Genomic DNA, 21,784 nt, shown 5'->3' with positions numbered 1-21,784 from the left:
TCAACCATCATCAGTTATTTTGCTCCCCAAATAGCAAAACTCCTTTACTACTTTAAGTGTCTCATTTCCTAATCTAATTCCCTCAGCATCACCCGACTTAATTCGACTACATTCCATTATCCTCGTTTTGTTTTTGTTGATGTTCATCTTATACCCTCCTTTCAAGACACTGTCCATTCTGTTCAACTGCTCTTCCAGGTCCTTCGCTGTCTCTGACAGAATTACAATGTCATCGGTGAACCTAAAAGTTTTTATTTCTTCTCCATGGATTTTAATACCTACTCTGAACTTTTCTTTTGTTTCCTTTACTGCTTGCTCAATATACAGATTGAATAGCATCGGGGAGAGGTTACAACCCTGCCTCACTCCCTTCCCAACCACTGCTTCCCTTTCATGTCCCTCGACTCTTATAACTGCCATCTGCTTTCCGTACGTATTGTAAATAGCTTTTCGCTCCCTGTATTTTACTCCTGCCACCTTCAGAATTTGAAAGAGAGTATTCCAGTCAACAATGTCAAAAGCTTTCTCTAAGTCTACAAATGCTAGAAATGTAGGTTTGCCTTTCCTTAATCTTCCTTCTAAGATAAGTTGTAGGGTCAGTATTGCCTCACGTGTTCCAACATTTCTACGGAATCCAAACTGATCTTCCCCGAGGTCAGCTTCTACCAATTTTTCCATTCATCTGTAAAGAATTCGTGTTAGTACTTTGTAGCTGTGACTTATTAAACTGATAGTTTGGTAATTTTCACATCTGTCAACACCTGCTTTCTTAGGGGTTGGAATTATTATATTCTGCTTGAAGTCTGAGGGAATTTTGCCCGTCTCATATATTTTGCTCACCAGATGGTAGATTTTTGTCAGTACTGGCTCTCCCAAGGCTATTAGTAGTTCTAATGGAATGTTGTCTACTTCCGGGCCCTTGTTTCGACTTAGTCTTTCAGTGCTCTGTCGATCTCTTCACGCAGTATCATATCTCCCATTTCATCTTCATCTACATCCTCTTCCATTTCCATAATATTGTCCTCAAGAACATCGCCCTTTGTATAGACCCTCTATATACTCTTTCCCCCTTTCTGCTTTCCCTCCTTTGCTTAGAACTGGGTATCCATCTGAGCTCTTGATATCCATGCAAGTGGTTCTCTTTTCTCCTAAGGTCTCTTTAATTTTCCTGTAGACAGTATCTATCTCACTCCTAGTGATGTATGTCTCTACATCCTTACATTTGTCTTCTAGCCATCCCTGCTTACGCATTTTGCACTTCGTGTCGATCTCATTTTGTGAGACGTTTGTATTCCTTTTTGCCAGCTTCATTTACTGCATTTTTGTATTTTCTCCTTTCATCAATTAAATTCAGTATCTCTCCTGTTACCCATGGATTTCTACTAGCCCTCGTCTTTTTACCTACTTGATCATCTGATGCCTTCACTATTTCATCCCCCAAAGCTACCCATTCTTCTTCTACTGTATTTCTTTCCTCCATTCCTGTCAATTGTTCCCTTATGCTCTCCCTGAAACTCTGTACAACCTCTGGTTCTTTTAGTTTATCCAGGTCCCATCTCCTTAAATTCCCACATTTTTGCAGTTTCTTCAGTTTTAATCTACAGTTCATAACCAACAGATTGTGGTCAGAGTCCACATCTGCCCCTGGAAATGTCTTACAATTTAAAACCTGGTTCCTAAATCTCTGTCTTGCCATCATATAATCTATCTGAAACCTTCTAGTATCTCCAGGGTTCTTCCATGTATACAACCTTCTTTCACGATTCTTGAACCAGTGTTAGGTATGATTAAGTTATGCTCTGTGCAAAATTCTACCAGGCGGCTTCCTCTTTCATTTCTTAGCCCCAATCCATATTCACCTACTACGTTTCCTTCTCTTCCTTTTCCTACTTTCGAATTCCAGTCACCCATGACTATTAAATTTTTGTGTCCCTTCACTACCTGAATCATTTCTCTTATCTCATCATACATTTCATCAATTTCTTCATCATCTGCAGAGTTAGTTGGCATATAAACTTGTACTACTGTAGTAGGCATGGGCTTCGTGTCTATCTTGCCCACAATAATGCGTTCGCTATGCCGTTTGTAGTAGTTTACCCGCACTCCTATTTTTTTATTCATTATTAAACCTACTCCTGCATTCCCCCTATTTGATTTTGTATTTATAACCCTGTATTCACCTGACCAGAAGTCTTGTTCCTCCTGCCACCAAACTTCACTAATTCCCACTATATCTAACTTTAATCTATTCATTTCCCTTTTTAAATTTTCTAACCTACCTGCCCGATTAAGGGATCTGACATTCCACGCTCTGATCCGTAGAATGTCACAGCACAAATTACATTATTAGATACAACATTAGCAAAATATGTATATTTCCCGACTGAGACATACCTACCACTACTTACATTCTGCAGTACTAACTATTCCAAAGAGTTTACGTATTTTCTTGACAACAGAAGAATCAACACCAAAATATAACAATATTTTATAACTGAGTCTGCAGATATATTTAATAATTAGTGTTAGATTCTACAATTAATAATATGAATCTTAAATGTGCCAGCAATTTCATAATTTCAAATATTTTTAAAAGAAGAGTTAGTACATATCGATTGTAACACATCAATTTGTTTTTATACATTTTAGCCTGAAATATAATGACCATATACAAATTCATATGAGTTATTTTAGTGAAACAGCTGAGATAATTTTAACCTATGCAAGAATCGATATTATATATGGTATCAGTTATTTCTATAAAAAAAAAAAAAGGGTAATGTTAGAGGAGGGTGGCACATTACAATATCCCCCTCACAAAATTTAGAAACCGAATGTTTACAATGTTTTGTGACAGACTATAAGTTTTACCAAACGGTCTACAAAATGATGCCCAGACTAGCAGATAGATGTATAGAAGTATCTGATACGTAACATATCTATTACAGAGAACATAAGAAAATATCTACTATAAAAATCATACTCTATACATATATCAGAATATGGCATTCAGATTTTCAGATCTGTGGAACATACTGTCACAAGACAAATAATACAAGGAAAAAACTACAACATTACACCACTAAACTATAAAAATAATTACAGAGAAAATGTAAATTACAAGAATTTATAAATTTTAAGTTAAGATCTATTCAATCAAACCGACCAAATCTTGAAAAGAGAAGAGAAAAAAAATTTCAGAGCCTACATGTACCACAAGTGAAGTGACAAAAAACTCACAACGATGGGTACAGACCAGAAGAATATATTTGATCATGACTAGGAATCAATCAGCCATATAAACCATAGTATTTACAGATATGTTGACTCACAAAAGAACAAAAAAATGGAAAAATATTAGGGCCTACGATTACGATGTGGGGATCGAGTCATGAATCCAAACCACACCGGGTACAAACCAGCAAAAAAATTTCCACACAACAAAATGAATAAAGTTCATAATCATATCAATGACTTCAATTATATGCAATGAGTAATTGTGAGAAGCATCTAGCTTCAATCATTTCAATCAATGGTTGCACAAGAGAGAGATAGAGAGAGAGAGAGAGAGAGAGAGAGAGAGAGAGAGAGAGAGAGAGAGAGTCACAATGACCAGGGGTAACCAAAACAGAGTTAAGCATGAGTCTGTCCACAATTCAAGATCCAATCAGATACAATATTGCAATACTCAGGATAAATTCAGGTAAACATAGTCATAAATTATCTTTGAATGGTGACACAATCCAGTAGCTTGACAACCAGAATCAAAGTATGAAAGCAGACATGTATACATCTTATTATATTGTCCATACTAGTAAATGTCTTCCACACTAACCTACGTACACAAAGACCCAGAAAAATCATTTACAATTGATACAGATTTGTGGGGAGTGGACCCGCCTACATCTTTCAGCTTCCTCCTTACAGTTCTCATCACACAGATAAGTAACTTCCTGTCTAGCATTCACACCAAATCCTGAAACATTGTTTTGTGTACTAAATATGCTGTTCAGTACCTCCTTCACATCACATAAGATATGTTCTCCATCGTCATTTTACATAGTCAATTATATGGGATTTATGTCAGTGCAATTAAAAAGTGCTCATTAATTAACAGAGTTAAATACAATAAAGATGAAATGAACCAACAAGGTTTTACACACTGATATGCTCAAATACTATTCCTAATTTTTGAAGTACAAATTATGAATATTTCCCATTTCAAAACAGTAAAAAGCTCCACTCATTTAGACTCATAGCATGTATATATTAAATTCTAAAGCACAAATCTATTACAGAACACAATTATGTAGAGTATCATAGATTTTAATCCAGTCAGTAGGTAGACAAAACTTTAAAAATCACAACATCTTACATAATAAATTCCAGACAAACAAAATACAGTTATATAGTCTCACTAATCTACAGATAGAGTTAAACTCAGTCACTGCATAAGATGAAACTCTAGAAACTACATGATCTTACGTACTAAATTCATGACAATGGGAAAAGAACAACCAAATAAAAATTAGACACTTATGGATCATTTCTATCAACACTTTAGATTTCCCTTTGGCTTTCTCCAACATTGGATCTCCTACTTCAAACTTAGAAAATCTACCTTTACCATCATGTCTCTGCTTTCTCCTATCCCCCTGATTTTACATCATCTCCCTCAGTCAATAGATAAGACAGAACTTTAAAACTCACATGATCTTACATACTACATTCTTGGCAAACAAAACACAATTATATATTATCAAAAATTTACTGACATAGTGAATATTCTCTTCTAGACTAGGTGTCATTATGCATCCATGTTTGTATATCTTGTCCTCTATATTTAATGTTAACAGTGCTTGACATTTTACCTGCTTGTTTTGCTTACCATCAGCTCCTCTTATTTTCACACGTGCAATGGGCATTTTCACAAAATTCTTACTATACTTGATTTTGTCTCTAAATTGTTCAGATATACCACAAATCAGGCTACCTGTATCAATCAAACAGTTCCCTTCCCATTGATCAATCTTAATATAAGAACATCCAAAACCTGAATTATCATGTCTGTTATTAGATAATTCATGTAAATGATCACTTTCAATTTCATCAAATGCTACATCCATACTGTTTTTGCAGGGTTTTATCAACTTCATTGGTATCTTAGCATTACTTTGGTTTCACATGTTGTCAGGTGAAGATTGAATACACTCAATGGGTTCCATAGCACAATTAACATCACTTTGATCTTCTTTCACTTCATTCCACCAATTTGGATACAGATTTTGAGTAACCACAGCTAACTTATTCCAGAATGCAAATTTATCTATGTTATCATCAATATGGTCCCAAACAAATTTAAAAAAAAAATTCACTTTTATTCTCTAAGCCAACAGATAACCCAACTTTATTGTTTCAATCATTACTCTGCATGTCCATTATAATTATCCGGGCTGTTATGCCGTGGTCGGTTGATGAATGCTGTGTCAATTCCCAACGTTTCGTCTCCGACTGCGGGAGACATCTTCAAGGGGGTCCCGTAGCTCGATGGAAGGTCCAACACACCCACTGGCTCGCTACTGCCATGCTACGGACCCCCTTGAAGATGTCTCCCGCAGTCGGAGACAAAACGTTGGGAATCGACACAGAATTCATCAACCGACCACGGCATAACAGCCCGGATAATTATAATGGACATGATATTTCCGGCCGTGAAAGTCTACATTTTAGTATTACTCTGCACGACATTAATGAGAAACTGCTTTGACTTGGAAACTGCTTTGATTGGTATTCCATGACTCTCACTTACATCTTCACATACATCATTTACATTACATGTATTCACAAATAACTCTGAAACTTTGTTATGCTTAAACTCCACAAAAACCTGATACTCATCATCATCATCATCATCTTCATTATCATCATATTCTTGCAAATTACTTCATCATTAACAACACACGTCTCATCACTATCAAAGTTACACGTATCACCTACATTCATTTGCAATAAGCTGTCAGTCTCAGACTTACCAACCTCAGTCATTTCACAGTTCATTCACATCTACATCAAAAATACCACCTAATTCAGATCCAATACCTGTTTCACATACATCAATAACACTGTTTTCTGACCAAGAGAAGAAATAATTAGCACATACCACACCAAAATTCTCATTACTCTTACATTCTGGTTCGTGATTAGTATCTACACCATTTTTACTAAACATAGTATTCCAAAACTTTTCGTCAAAACATAAATGAGAAATCTGATGTTCCTTTTGTTCAACTTCAGATACCTGTGCTACATTATTAATACTATTATTATTTTCTAAATGTACACGTAAATTGGGGGTCCTGTTCTTGTTACGTCTCCTCGCCCCAAAACTGTGGTCCCTCATTGAGGCAGACCACCGTTTCCTGAATAGTTGCCTCTATGATTGCTTCTCCTATTATATTATCCGTAGTTATATCCATTGTTCCTGTTCTGCTGATGTTCAAAGTTTCTATCTCTATTAGCATGTTGACCCTGATTAAAGTTAGCACCATCTCTGTTTCTGTAGTTGTTACCATTTTCGTCCTTATCATTTCAGTTATTATGATACATGTTTCATTCTATTGCCCTTTGCAGCCTGTCTACATATCGTAAAAATTGTTCTAAACAATCGTCAGGTCCATGTACTAAATCCCACAGCAACCTACCTGGTAATCTCCTTTTTAGTGCATCAATTAATCTAATTTCACCAAATGGTCTGTCAGGGTGTGCTTATTATTTGATTATTACAAAATTCTTTCAGTGTACCAGCCCTATTCCTATAGTTTGGACCATTCAGAAATTCACCTTTTATTCTCCCTTGTTCACCTTCTGACCAAAACTTATTCAAAAAACTTTTATCAAAACTTTGGTATGTCTCCCACTGATTTAAATTTAGATTTACCCATGACGGAGCTTCATCTTCAAAACATCTTTTAACAAATTTAATCTTTTGGTCATCACTCATGCCAGACACAAAACTATCTCTACAGTGGTGTAGAAAATCCACTGGATGAAAATTGTCTGATGGAAAACTTTTGATTGGAATGTTGGACCACGCAATACCATTGTTTGAATACAGATTATTGTGAATGAAATTTTCCTGAACTACTGAAATTTTTTGATCTAGAACATTTACATTTTTTATCATACTGTTTCCAACATTTAAAATTTTTAATCTAAACTACCAACATTGAGTTCCATTTTTCCTCTACGGCCATCTGTTGAACTCAGACACCATTAACGTTCTTCTACTGTTGTGAAGATTGTGCAATTAACTCATTTTCCAAAATGATAAATTTATTTTCTAATACATTGACTTTTTCATTCAGACTTTTTAATCCATCTGACAACCCACTTTTTAGCTCCAAAACCTGATTGCTAAGTTGGTCTATTTGGTAATGTAACCTGTCCACTTTGTCATTGTTTTCAGTTTCCAGTTTTCAGTTCATTTAACTGCCCTAGTAGTGAAATAAAGTTTTTGGTTAACTCATCAGTAACTGCACTAAATTTGCTATTGTTGTCGGTTTTAACTGATCATTAACTGCACTCAATTTTGCCAAAATCAACTGCATAATATTGGTTTTCACTGTTTCTTTGCTAACTACACTTTCACTTGGTTCAAACATGTCTAGGCTGGGTCCTACAGCTTTCATTTCATCACCACTACCCTCATCTCTATTCATTTTGCTACCAATCACCCAAGTCCATCAAGAAAAATTAATTTCACAAATGATTTGTACTTTTCTTTTCTGATGTCTTTCGTCGTGGTTGTAAAGTCCTCTTTCAGTTCATCTGATCCACCATTGTTGGTATCACATAAAATTCTTGTCACTATTGATAAGACTTTGTTGGGCAGTTCTCTGGTCTTCTTTCTTAAGGTTATTGGAGTTTCTGTGCATATATAAAAACTGTAAATGAGATATAATTGTCCTTTCTTTTTCTGCAACAGACAAAACTTTGTTATCAGTCAACAAATCACGGCTGATGCCACCATTTGTAATCTTACCCTCCCACACATCACTATTAAATTCATGGTCTTAATATCTTCACTATTTTCCAAAGTTTCTCAAGAGATGTAAGATATACAAAACATTAACTTTTTACTTTTCTTCATTATCTCATTGTTGTTATCAATGGCTCAAAATCTTGTTGTGTCTAGGAGTACATTCTTGCTGCTGAAAATTTTGATTTAACATTGTGGGTTCTTGTTGCACTAAATAAGTGATGAAGATTTGCCTGTTGCTATAAATATATTTTTATTTATCCCATTCTTCTATACCACATTGACTTCACAATCTCCATTTTTGTCACACCACAAATTACCTTATTAGAAACAAGATTAGCAAAATATTTGCATTTCCATCTGAGGCATACCCACCACTACTTACATACAGGGTGACTCATTATAGTTTCTCAGCTGATTTATTTCAAATTTTTACATGATAATCTAATAACATTTGGACAAATACAAGCTATATACTTTTAATATATATATTTTATAAATATAGATAAATACAATATAGTCATCAAACTTATAGCAAAATTTTTGAAAAATGGTTGACTAGTTTACTTTGAATTACACAGTGCTCCAACAAAGGCTTTCTTTAAAAAAAATTTTTTTTTTTTAAACAGCAGTTTGCAAGTTGTCTGTTAAAGCTAACTGTTAAAACCAAAATGCTATCTATGATAATGTGTACTTTCATTAAAATTTTTGTAGTCAGTTTTAATTACAATAGCAAATAATTCTCCCAAATATATTCTTTCTCCTTATATATAATTTCAAACAAAAAAATTGTACACAACAATGTGAAGTTTTGTTTTCTTGCTTGTAGACAGATTTGACAGAAAATAGAGGAGTAGTTTCTATGGCTTATGATTATAACTTATTGGCTCATGATTATAATACTACTATAGAATCTGAATCATCTGAAATGTTTGTAATCCTACCCATTTGCAGATTAAAATATGTCAAGAACTCTCATTTAAGCTACTATTCTCACAGTTCCAGCAGCTGGAGAGGTCTTTCTCATATCCTGCATACCAGTTTGATACCAACTGGTTTCCAGTTTATTTTAAGTGAATTCCCAGTCAAGTTGTTGTTTGCAATAACAATAAACAAGGCTCAAGGTCAGGGGGAGAGTGGAAAAGGAGATAAGGGGATGGACAGAGGGGCAAAGGTGGAAATTGTCATAGAGAGGGGAAAGAGAAGATTGACAGAGAGAAAGAGAGGAGAAAATGCAAAGAGATAGGAGGGAGGAGCTTATGGACAGAGAGAGGGGGAGGATGGGATGATAGACAAAGTGAGAGGTGAGGAGGGGACGGACAGACAGAGGGGGTAGAAGGTGATAAGGACTATATCTAATTTCCATAGACATATAGCACCTCTAAAGCACTGCTGGGTTCACTGGTATCTTAATGATAGAAAACAGAGGGTCGCATTAATGAATTACACAACAGAAAAGAGACTAAATTCAGAATGAGGAAACATGAACTCTGGTGTACCACAAAATATGGTCCTTGGCCTGCTTCTGTTCTTGGCCTACGTAAATGATTTACCTAAGACTCTGGAGGACTCTTCAAGAACTATGATGTTTACTAATTATACTAGTATACTGACCAAGCACTCAAACAAATTCATAGTGGATATAGCAAACAGTAAACAATTTCATATTTATAAAGACTTATTCCTGTTCCAGATGAAGTAAAAGGAGTTTTTACAAGCCTAAGAAACAGATACCAACAGACATACACTGTATGAGGTTGCATGTGCGAAGCTCCTTTGCATGCAGATGGATTGTAAACTGAGATGCTAAGATTGCATGGATAAGTTAACCAAAAAGCTCATTCCTTGTGCTTTACACTTAGGTATCTTTCTTATTATGTTGACCTGTGGACAGTAGTGCAGGCACACTTTGTGTAGTTTCACTCACAATCTTCTGGGACAATGTAGTTAAGGGCAAAGAAGTTAGTTAATTAGTTTCATGATCCCTAGATCATTTGTACGATTAATCATAATGTAAATATGGCTACATTCTGACCATTTAATGGTTTTTTTTCTGAACATTGAGTTAGTAAAATATACCCACCACCACCACCTTTTTACATATTACCTAAATAGAAATTCTTCTATGAAACAGAAGTACTTGCCAAGGAGAAACTTATCAGTTCATTTTCAAATTTATCTTTGCTGTCTGTCAGACATTTTATATCACTGGGTAGGTGATCAAAAATTTTGGTGACAGCATTGTGCACCCCCTTTTTGTGTCAGATGTGGAGTAATTAATATCATTTTTTCTTCTAGTATTTTAATTACATACCACATTGTTCCTTTTGAACTGAAATGGATTATTTACCACAAACTATTTGAGGGAATAAATATATCATGAAACAGTATCAAAATCCCTAACAAATGTCTAAAAGATAATAGGGTTGAGCACTACAAGTTTCTTAAAGATGAAATATCCCAGTCATTATTCCATATGACATTATTGAATAAAATATGCTAAATGTGCCAAATTATTGTCTTGGTTCTCCCCAAGATTTTCAATGATTTGAAGTGCAAATGGGCAACCAATTTTGAAATTTCCACTCTAGTATTTACTTCCTCACCACGTGTTACACTTATCATTGGTGTAGTATCTCTACATATGCAGAAATTAACATGTTATGTCTTTTTGAAACTGACAGTGAGACCATTTATAGAAAACCATTCAACAATCCCTTTAAGAACATTATTTGCCCTTTATTCTGTTGCTGTTTGTGCATATGTATTGTTACAATGGTAGTGACATGTGCAAAAATAACGAATTCTGCAGTTTTGTATTAGACAAGAAGTCATTTACATATAATAGAAGCACTAGTCAACCTAAGATTCAGTCCTGTGGACTCCAAACGAGTTTTCTCCCCAGTCTGAAGAATCTTACATGCTTACGTTGGTTCTGTTATTAAGTACCACTTCCTGCATTATTTTTGTCAGATATGACGTTATCCAATGGCTTGCTGTATCATGAATTCCATAAAACCTTAGTTTAGCCTGCAGTAATAATATTGTATAAAGTTGAGAACCGAAAATCTTGTATTTCTTGTAGATGCTTTGCATTGATTACTCTATGCAAATTCATCAAGGACTAAGTAATATGTCAATGGTGCCTCTAGTGCAGAAGTTAAAAGGAAAAAGAAGAAGAAGAAGAAGAAGAAGGAGGAGGAGGAGGAGGAGGAGGAGGAGGAGAAACCCAAACATATAGATGTTGACAGTTATTGACTCAGATAAGTTTAGAATGGCTGAAATGTTCTGTAGTGCCTTATCATGCCTTCCTAAAGTTTGTTGTTAAGCATGTCATGTGTAATTAAGTTTGTTGGAACTTAGTAAGCTACAATCAGTCCGCTCACCTGTTTTTCCAATTTGTGAGTTTAGGCATTTCTTGTAAGTACTGCATCTGCAGATACAGTGATATTTGAAAGTGTACCTCCTGCAAAACATAATATACATAGTTTCCTTGGTTTTGTAGCCATAGTTTAGCACTAATGTGCAATAAGCAAACTGCTTAAAAAAGCTACATCAAACAAGTAAGTAGCTACACAGAAAAGATGATACATAGATGTCACAAATAAACGCAATGAAAAGAAGGTTTGTGTAAAAATTCATTAAATATTGAAGCTACTAAAGTACTATAAAGGCAATAAAGTTCATAGAATTCCAATAAGCAAAAAAAATTTGTTCCAGCTTTCATGAACTCATGTTGATGTTGCATGATACACTGTGACAGTAATGTCGATCCAGATGCAGCATTTTTTGTCTTAAATGCATAAACATTGAATAACTACAGACTACTAGCAGGTTTCTAAATTTGATGTACAAGTAAATTGGTAACTCTTTCCAGAATAATAAATAATCTTTCAGCAAAGCTGTTTGTGGCCTTTATTGGCAAACTGGTGTTAACAATTTGTGTGAATATCCAAAAGATTTTTTGTTTGTCATTATTTTGTGTAGCTGTGCAAAAGAAGTGAGGCATACATGAGGAAAAGAATTTTGCATATTGTTGCAGGAAACTGCTTAGTATCCAGTAAGAAATGTTTCTGTGTACTTTTTTCCCTTAAAAAAAAAAAAAAGACAGGGCACAGTTGGGGGAGGGGGGAGGGGGGAAGAAAGATGCCATTAAGATCATCATGAAGGTGAGAAATTATGATAAACTACAATACTGTAAATTCATGGAAGAAAGCAATAAACAAAGTTGAGCCTGAGTATAAGCAGCCTGCAGCTGATGAATGGGTGGTGTGTACCATAATATATTTCACTGGACAACTGAAAAAATGTGTAAATAATTTACCTCACACAAATTTGACCATTGTGAATGTTCCACAACATCATGATTTTCTGAACTGTAAATGTGTGAACCTTGAAATCACTCTCACAAGCAAGAGTTCCACAGAAATATGTATTCATTTCCAGAAAGTTGATGTTATAAACAAACATTTTGGAATGAAGGCTCTAGACAGCTCACTGCCTTAATTTAAATACATCAGAAAAGGAGGTACTTCCAGATACAATATTTACTTGTATTTCACAGGACAATGAAATTGCAAGTTATGAAGTGGTTTAAACACAGTAGGCCAGAAAATAACAATCAATTAGTAAAACAGACACAAATTACAAAATGGTTCAAACCAATAAGAATGGAGTACAAATTTTACAAGCCTCCAAAAATAACTTCACTACTTGACCGTCACCAGGAAGCAAAAGCCACACTCAACAAATACACCAAGAATTTTTTAGGCACCTGCAGGAGAAGAAAACGAAGTACCAGTGGCAACAGAAAACAACGCAACAGCCAAGCAGACTGCACAAGGAAAAGCAAGCAGATGAAAAGTAGTGCATCCATCTCCTCTGAAAGAATTTTTAACTACAGATACAAAGAACAAGAACTACCCAAGATAAGTGACACAGCTACAAACAAGTCTAATCTGTCCACCTTCCATCAAAACATTAAGGGACTTAGCAGCAAAGTAGATCAGCTATCAGTTAATATAAATGACAGAAATTGTACGAACAATGGTAAAATATTATGCTTTACAGAATATCATATCACAAATGTCAATAACTTGTTACTTTTAGATTCTAACTACAACATTGCAAGCTACTACTCTAGGGACAACAAGGAAAGAGGTGGTGTAGCTACTTTTGTTAAAAAAATATGTCATATTTAGAGCAATAGATGTAAGGAAATACTGTTTAGAACAACTGTTTGAAGCTTATGTTACAGTGGATAGCTCCCCACCTGGAAATAACTTTAGGGTCTTTTTGGTTCAAATAGAAATATTGTTATCTGTTTTATTTTGTAAAAATAATGAAATTATCATTCTGGGGGATCTTAATGAAGACTTTTTATGTGAACACAACAACAAAGTAGAGCTCCAACATCTGATGAATTCATATAATCTTCTTCCAGTAGTTTGACCTTCGCAATACGATTTCACCTGAGAGTCAGACTTTGACAGACAATATATTTGTAGATTTCAATAGGTACCATAGCTTCACTGTCACCTCTGTCTTGGATGGACTCTCTGGCCATGATGGACAACTCCTCACTCAGCATGACAGTACAGCCTTCAAGAAATTAATCCCCAGCTGTTGCCAATGGGCATCACTGTGGGGGTCTGGATGGGGGTTTGTCGGGGATGGCCAGCTCGTCCCACGCATCCCCCGATCGGTCTACGACTGTGGTTGCCCGGGATACTGCCCGCATTGAGGCTGATCCCTCACCTGTGGTAGAGTGGGAGGTCGTCTCAAGGTGTGGCAGGGGGCGAAAGACATTCCGGAGGGCTGAACGGAAGGCCTCTCCAGTTTGTCTGACGAACCGGTTTCAGGCTCTGTCTCAGGCTGATACTGATCTTCGGCCTGACATGGCTGCTTGTCCTGTTCCAGAGGTTGCCCCTCAGTCTGCAAGATCCGGGCAGTCGCAGAGGGTGGGCTTACTGGTAGTTGGGAGCTCCAACGTCAGGCGCGTAATGGGGCCCCTTAGGGATATGGCAGCAAGGGAGGGGAAGAAAACCAAAGTGCACTCCGTGTGCATACCGGGGGGAGTCATTCCAGATGTGGAAAGGGTCCTTCCGGATGCCATGAAGGGTACAGGGTGCACCCATCTGCAGGTGGTCGCTCATGTCGGCACCAATGATGTGTGTCGCTATGGATCGGAGGAAATCCTCTCTGGCTTCCGGCGGCTATCTGATTTGGTGAAGACTGCCAGTCTCGCTAGCGGGATGAAAGCAGAGCTCACCATCTGCAGCATCATCGACAGGACTGACTGCGGACCTTTGGTACAGAGCCGAGTGGAGGGTCTGAATCAGAGGCTGAGACGGTTCTGCGACCGTGTGGGCTGCAGATTCCTCGACTTGCGCCATAGGGTGGTGGGGTTTCGGGTTCCGCTGGATAGGTCAGGAGTCCACTACACGCAACAAGTGGCTACACGGGTAGCAGGGGTTGTGTGGCATGGGCTGGGCGGTTTTTTAGGTTAGATGGCCTCGGGCAAGTGCAGAAAGGGCAACAGCCTCAACGGGTGCGGGGCAAAGTCAGGACATGCGGGGACCAAGCAGCAATCGGTATTGTAATTGTAAACTGTCGAAGCTGCATTGGTAAAGTACCGGAACTTCAAGCGCTGATAGAAAGCACCGAAGCTGAAATCGTTATAGGTACAGAAAGCTGGCTGAAGCCAGAGATAAATTCTGCCGAAATTTTTACAAAGGCACAGACGGTGTTTAGAAAGGATAGATTGCATGCAACCGGTGGTGGAGTGTTCGTCGCTGTTAGTAGTAGTTTATCCTGTAGTGAAGTAGAAGTGGATAGTTCCTGTGAATTATTATGGGTGGAGGTTACACTCAACAACCGAGCTAGGTTAATAATTGGCTCCTTTTACCGACCCCCCGACTCAGCAGCATTAGTGGCAGAACAACTGAGAGAAAATTTGGAATACATTTCACATAAATTTTCTCAGCATGTTATGGTCTTAGGTGGAGATTTCAATTTACCAGATATAGACTGGGACACTCAGATGTTTAGGACAGGTGGTAGGGACAGAGCATCGAGTGACATTATACTGAGTGCACTATCCGAAAATTACCTCGAGCAATTAAACAGAGAACCGACTCGTGGAGATAACATCTTGGACCTACTGATAACAAACAGACCCGAACTTTTCGACTCTGTAAGTGCAGAACAGGGAATCAGTGATCATAAGGCCGTTGCAGCATCCCTGAATATGGAAGTTAATAGGAATATAAAAAAAGGGAGGAAGGTTTATCTGTTTAGCAAGAGTAATAGAAGGCAGATTTCAGACTACCTAACAGAGCAAAATGAAAATTTCTGTTCCGACACTGACAATGTTGAGTGTTTATGGAAAAAGTTCAAGGCAATCGTAAAATGCGTTTTAGACAGGTACGTGCCGAGTAAAACTGTGAGAGACGGGAAAAACCCACCGTGGTACAACAACAAAGTTAGGAAACTACTGCGAAAGCAAAGAGAGCTTCACTCCAAGTTTAAACGCAGCCAAAACCTCTCAGACAAACAGAAGCTAAACGATGTCAAAGTTAGCGTAAGGAGGGCTATGCATGAAGCGTTCAGTGAATTCGAAAGTAAAATACTAGGTACCGACTTGACAGAAAATCCTAGGAAGTTCTGGTCTTAGGTTAAATCAGTAAATGGCTCGAAACATCATGTCCAGACACTCCGGGATGATGATGGCATTGAAACAGAGGATGACAAGCGTAAAGCTGAAATACTAAACACCTTTTTCCAAAGCTGTTTCACAGAGGAAGACCGCACTGCAGTTCCTTCTCTAAATCCTCGCACCAACGAAAAAATGGCTGACATCGAAATAAGTGTCCAAGGAATAGAAAAGCAACTGGAATCACTCAACAGAGGAAAGTCCACTGGACCTGACGGGATACCAATTCGAGTCTACACAGAGTACGCGAAAGAACTTGCCCCCCTTCTAACAGCCGTGTACCGCAAGTCTCTAGAGGAACAGAAGGTTCCAAATGATTGGAAAAGAGCACAGGTAGTCCCAGTCTTCAAGAAGGGTCGTCGAGCAGATGCGCAAAACTATAGACCTATATCTCTGACATCGATCTGTTGTAGAATTTTAGAACATGTGTTTTGCTCGAGTATCATGTCATTTTTGGAAACTCAGAATCTACTATGTAGGAATCAACATGGATTCCGGAAACAGCGATCGTGTGAAACCCAACTCGCTTTATTTGTTCATGAGACCCAGAAAATATTAGATACAGGCTCCCAGGTAGATGCTATTTTTCTTGACTTCCGGAAGGCGTTCGATACAGTTCCGCACTGTCGCCTGATAAACAAAGTAAGAGCCTACGGAATATCAGACCAGCTGTGTGGCTGGATTGAAGAGTTTTTAGCAAACAGAACACAGCATGTTGTTATCAACGGAGAGACGTCTACAGACATTAAAGTAACCTCTGGCGTGCCACAGGGGAGTGTTATGGGACCATTGCTTTTCACAATATATATAAATGAGCTAGTAGATAGTGTCGGAAGTTCCATGCGGCTTTTCGCGGATGATGCTGTAGTATACAGAGAAGTTGCAGCATTAGAAAATTGTAGCGAAATGCAGGAAGATCTGCAGCGGATAGGCACTTGGTGCAGGGAGTGGCAACTGACCCTTAACATAGACAAATGTAATGTATTGCGAATACATAGAAAGAAGGATCCTTTATTGTATGATTATATGATAGCGGAACAAACACTGGTAGCAGTTACTTCTGTAAAATATCTGGGAGTATGCGTGCGGAACGATTTGAAGTGGAATGATCATATAAAATTAATTGTTGGTAAGGCGGGTACCAGGTTGAGATTCATTGGGAGAGTCCTTAGAAAATGTAGTCCATCAACAAAGGAGGTGGCTTACAAAACACTCGTTCGACCTATACTTGAGTATTGCTCATCAGTGTGGGATCCGTACCAGATCGGGTTGACGGAGGAGATAGAGAAGATCCAAAGGAGAGCGGCGCGTTTCATCACAGGGTTATTTGGTAACCGTGATAGCGTTACGGAGATGTTTAACAAACTCAAGTGGCAGACTCTGCAAGAGAGGCGCTCTGCATCGCGGTGTAGCTTGCTCGCCAGGTTTCGAGAGGGTGCGTTTCTGGATGAGGTATCGAATATATTGCTTCCCCCTACTTATACCTCCCGAGGAGATCACGAATGTAAAATTAGAGAGATTAGAGCGCGCACAGAGGCTTTCAGACAGTCGTTCTTCCCGCGAACCATACGCGACTGGAACAGGAAAGGGAGATAATGACAGTGGCACGTAAAGTGCCCTCCGCCACACACCGTTGGGTGGCTTGCGGAGTATAAATGTAGATGTAGATGTAGATGTAGATGAATGAGACAAACCCTGGACCACAAAGGAATTAAACAATGATGTAAAACAAAGAGAGAACTTAACATTGCAGTTAGAATATATGAAGACATAATGAAAACAGGCCATTATGAAATGTACTGTAAGATACTAAAGAAGGTAATATATATATACCATAAGCATTGTATTATGAGAAAGACATTGATAACTCTCATAACAAAATGAAGACTGGTTGGAATATTGTTAGAAGGGAGGCAGGGAAAACCATAAGAGCTTTTGACGAAGCCAATATTTTCAACAACCACTTCTTGTCAGTTTCAGAACAAACAGGCTGCGAGAACTCTGTTAATGAAGTTCTGAGTCATATGCAAAAGATTCTGGATTCAATTAATGACAAACTGGTAGCACTAGGATTATTTTGTGATTTGTCAAAAGCCTGTGAACCACCAAATTTTATTACAGAAAGCAGACCTATTAGGAATAAGTGGCGTAAGAAATAAGTGGTTAGAATCATACTTCAAAGATAGAAAGCAGAAAGATAGGAAGCAGATAGAGCTTATGAGATCCATAGCGGCCTGGTTTCATCTAATTGGAGAACCATTAAATGTGGAGTGCCCCAGGGATCCATTCTTATTCCTTTACTGTTCCTCATACTTATAAATGACCTCTAAGCTCCACTGATTTTTTACCATTTTCACAGATGATACCAAAATTATGATTGATGGTCATACATGTGAAGATCTTAAAGGATCTGTTAACAATATTCTCATTGATTTAATGGAATGGGTTAGCACTATTGGACTCTCATTGAACTTTAAGAAGACCAACTGCATTCAGTTCACTGCAACTGCTAAAACTGAGGATGGGTTAACTGCGAAGTGTGGTACAGAGTCAATAGTAAGAGTTAAAACAATGAAGTTTTTAGGTGTTGTAATTGACTCCAGAGTAACCTGGTCTCATCATATAATAAATAAATCTTCAGAAGAGACTCAGCTCACTGATTTTTGCCCTGTGTGTTTTCTCCAAGAGAAGACATATAGACACAAAGAAAGTAGCATACTATCGATATTTCCATTCTCTTATAATATACAGTACTATATTTTTGGGAAACCAAGCAGTAGCAGAGAAAATGCTCTTGGCCCAAAAATGTGTTGTACGAATAATGAGCAGCATTGACTCTAGATGTACTTGTAGAAATCCTTTTACAGAAACTAAAAATTCTTACTGTTACTTCCCAGTACATCTCTTCTCTTACCTGTTTCATCAGGAAAAATACTGAGTTTTGTAAAGGAAATAGTGAATACTAAGGATATGATACTAGGAGAAAGCTCAATTTCCACAATGATTGTAAAAACCTGACTGTGGTGCAAAAGGGTGTGCAGTTCTCTGGTGCAAAAGTTTTTAATGCTCTACATCCAGATATTAAAAGCAAATTTGATAACCATTCCTCTTTAGGGAGCATCTGAAGCAATTTCTACTGGAAAGGTCACTTTACAGTTTGGAACAGTATTTTTTAGCCACAGAGAGAAAAACCTATTAGATCTGTGGACCAGAAATTTTGAGTGTGATATACGATAGTGTACATATGAGCAATAATGAAGGTACCATACTCATGTAAAATTCATTGTTATTCTCACTGGTTATGTGTTTGCTTTTCATTTTCTGTGTCTAACATTCACTGTAATCTATCATTCTTACCACATGTGTGAAATGCAAACATGGAGTGTTGCTTTTGCATGATTGGCTCCTTTAATACTACCTATGTATAGATTAATTACTGAAGTACTGTATATCCTTGTGAGTTTATCACAGTTGGATTGATAGAGCTAGACCTGTAATTGAAGTTTGATATATTTTCTTATTCCACCTTCAAATGTGATGTAGCCTTTTTCCTGAAATTATAAAAATTACCACAGAAAATTAAACAATGTAAACTCCCAGGTTGGCATACCGACAATATAAGGGAAAGATAGACTGCTACTCACTGTACAGATGACATACTGAGTTGAGACTGGCACAACAAAAAGACACGTACACATTAGCTTTTGGCCAGAGCCTTTATCTGGCAAAAAATAAATAAATTAATTAAATAAATAAATAAATAAAAACCTTCATTTAAAAAAGCAAGCACACCTCATGCATGCAAGTCCTATATCATGATGTGCTTTGCTGTACAAATTGTATGATCTACAGGACCAATAATAAATCAAATCAAAACCACCATCTCCAGCAGCTCAGACTGGACCTGCCGGAGTGGTGGTCATGAGCATGCTTGTGTAAATGAATGTGTGTGTGTGTGTGTGTGTGTGTGTGTGTGTGTGTAGAAGGCTTTGACTAATGTATCTCTGTCTTTTCACTGTGCCCGTCTACATCTCAACGTGTCGTGTCATCTTTATGATTAGCAGTAATCTATCCCTTCCTTAAATTGCCAATATTCCAGAAAATTAACATTTTTCCAAAACATTTTCCAAGGTACAACATGGTCAAATACAATGGGAAAAATCTTCTATAGAAATTTATAGTATTTCAGTTGAGAAAATCTTGTCAGTACTATATTTAGTTGTCTATCTGTTATGTTATTACTCTTCTATACACCAATAATCAGAAAGTGAAATCAAATTAAGGAGAAGTGTTATGAAAAACCAGTTACTAATTAAATACATTTTGAGGTAGAAGCTCTTGGAAACCAATGCAAATTTCCATTTTCAAAGCAGGGAAAATTATCGAGACATTAAGAAAATTCAGTTCATTTGCAAATAACACATTACATAGTAAAGATAATTTCAAGATACAAGCTGGTGTATGATTGACAAAGTATGGCTTCATCCAAATGTTACGTAACTAGTTTCAAAAATATATAGAATTTTACTTATAACAAAATTATGTAAGGGAAAATAACAATATATTCCAAATAGTTTTAATACATTATATAGCACTTGAATGTGTAGAATTCAAAACATTTACAAATGCTCTAGAAACACACTCTTGTTTCTAATGACAACAAAAACTGTAGGAAATGGTGGACCCTGCTTATGGCTCTATGCAAATTCCTTCTTGTGATTCAATCACTAGACTAAAGTACTGACCAAAATACATTATGTGTTTCTAAGTACACTATCCTCTGGGTACGACACACTCTGTGATTATTAGGTAATTTTGTGTATTCTAATAATCTGTTAACAATCTTTTATTACATTACATACTTTAGAATGTGCTTTCTTCACCATATTTCCTTCACCAAAATTTTGCAGTTCCTTAGAATCTGATAGTCTTGGCCCCCCACCAAGCCTGCCTCTGCAAAAACAGTTAAAAATAAAAGCTACTTACACTGACATATCTTAGCAACTTTACACTCTGAATAAAATGTGAAATGTACTTTATCAATGCATCAATGAGATGTTGACATAGATTGCACTTGTGTAGGTGGAGCCGGCGCCACAGGCATGGTGCAGGGGCAGCAGGCCGGCGAGATGTAATCGACTACCGCACTGGTTACATCCGGTCGCATCTCCGCTCACCGTCTGGCCGTGTGCGGTGACCCGACCCTGAGCGCAGCGAGCCGCCCTGTTAGTTGTGTGATAATATGGACACGGCGCTGCCCACAAATTCTTAACTCTCTCCTGAGCTAGACTGTGTTCATTAAGGCATTTTCTGCAGTAAATGTGACAGAAAATAAGCATCTCTGTCTAGTGACGACTTAGCACTTGAGTACAGTTTCATGTCTGTGACTTTTTGAGATAGATGTATAATTTTATAATTGGTTTTACCAAAGAATAACTGCAGAACTTAATACTTGAAAGTATAATTTTGAATAATAAAATTTCTATGAACTGTAAAATCAATTATAGAGAAATAAATCTTAATTCTATTTGAGGTATCCTCATATTCTAGCATTTTTATTTTCATATTTACTTGGAATATCCTAAAAAGAACCTTTTAATCTAAATATTATCTAAACCTATATTCTACAAATACTTGTAGTGTGTATGTTATACAGTACTTTTCATTGCAAATGCATTACAGTTTCTTCCTCTTCTAATGATAGATGAAATACTGAAATAGATGAAGTAGGGAAAGAATGATTGATTGTGCATATTTACACAATTTATCTTCAAATTGCCCATAGCACTGATGTGTAGGTATATTAACAATGTTCATAGTTTCTGCCCTGAAAACCAACTCTTGGAATTTTCTAATGGAATATGAGAGAGACACTGCCTCTTTTGTCAAATGTGTGCCAGTTCAGATTCTGCAACTTTTCTGTTATATTCACCCTTCCCTTCATTGTTCACAAAGGAGCACACATCCCAGCAGTACTCCAACACTGGCATTACAAGTGTTTTGTGAACAGCCTATTTTTGGAACAAACTGCA

The 21,784-nt window shown here is 37.1% G+C and overlaps 1 protein-coding gene across 9 annotated transcripts in view; it reads left to right on the top strand.

The window, feature by feature from the left end:
* LOC126187542 (putative thiamine transporter SLC35F3) overlaps positions 1 to 21,285 on the top strand; it is a 653,727-nt gene extending 632,442 nt beyond the window's left edge. For 7 of the 9 annotated variants that reach the window (XM_049928741.1, XM_049928748.1, XM_049928702.1 and 4 more), the window contains one exon: positions 20,835 to 21,285. In XM_049928741.1, coding sequence (XP_049784698.1) covers positions 20,835 to 20,949 — 115 coding nt within the window. In that variant the 3' untranslated portion in view covers positions 20,950 to 21,285. The remainder of the gene's footprint in view (positions 1 to 20,834) is intronic. The other 2 variants (XM_049928757.1, XM_049928765.1) reach the window with 2 other exon arrangements.
* The last annotated feature ends 499 nt before the right edge of the window (positions 21,286 to 21,784 follow it).

The sequence above is a fragment of the Schistocerca cancellata genome, chromosome 1 (genome assembly GCF_023864275.1).
Source record: "Schistocerca cancellata isolate TAMUIC-IGC-003103 chromosome 1, iqSchCanc2.1, whole genome shotgun sequence".
Lineage (NCBI taxonomy): Eukaryota > Metazoa > Arthropoda > Insecta > Orthoptera > Acrididae > Schistocerca > Schistocerca cancellata.
This window is presented reverse-complemented; position numbering and strand designations above follow the sequence as displayed.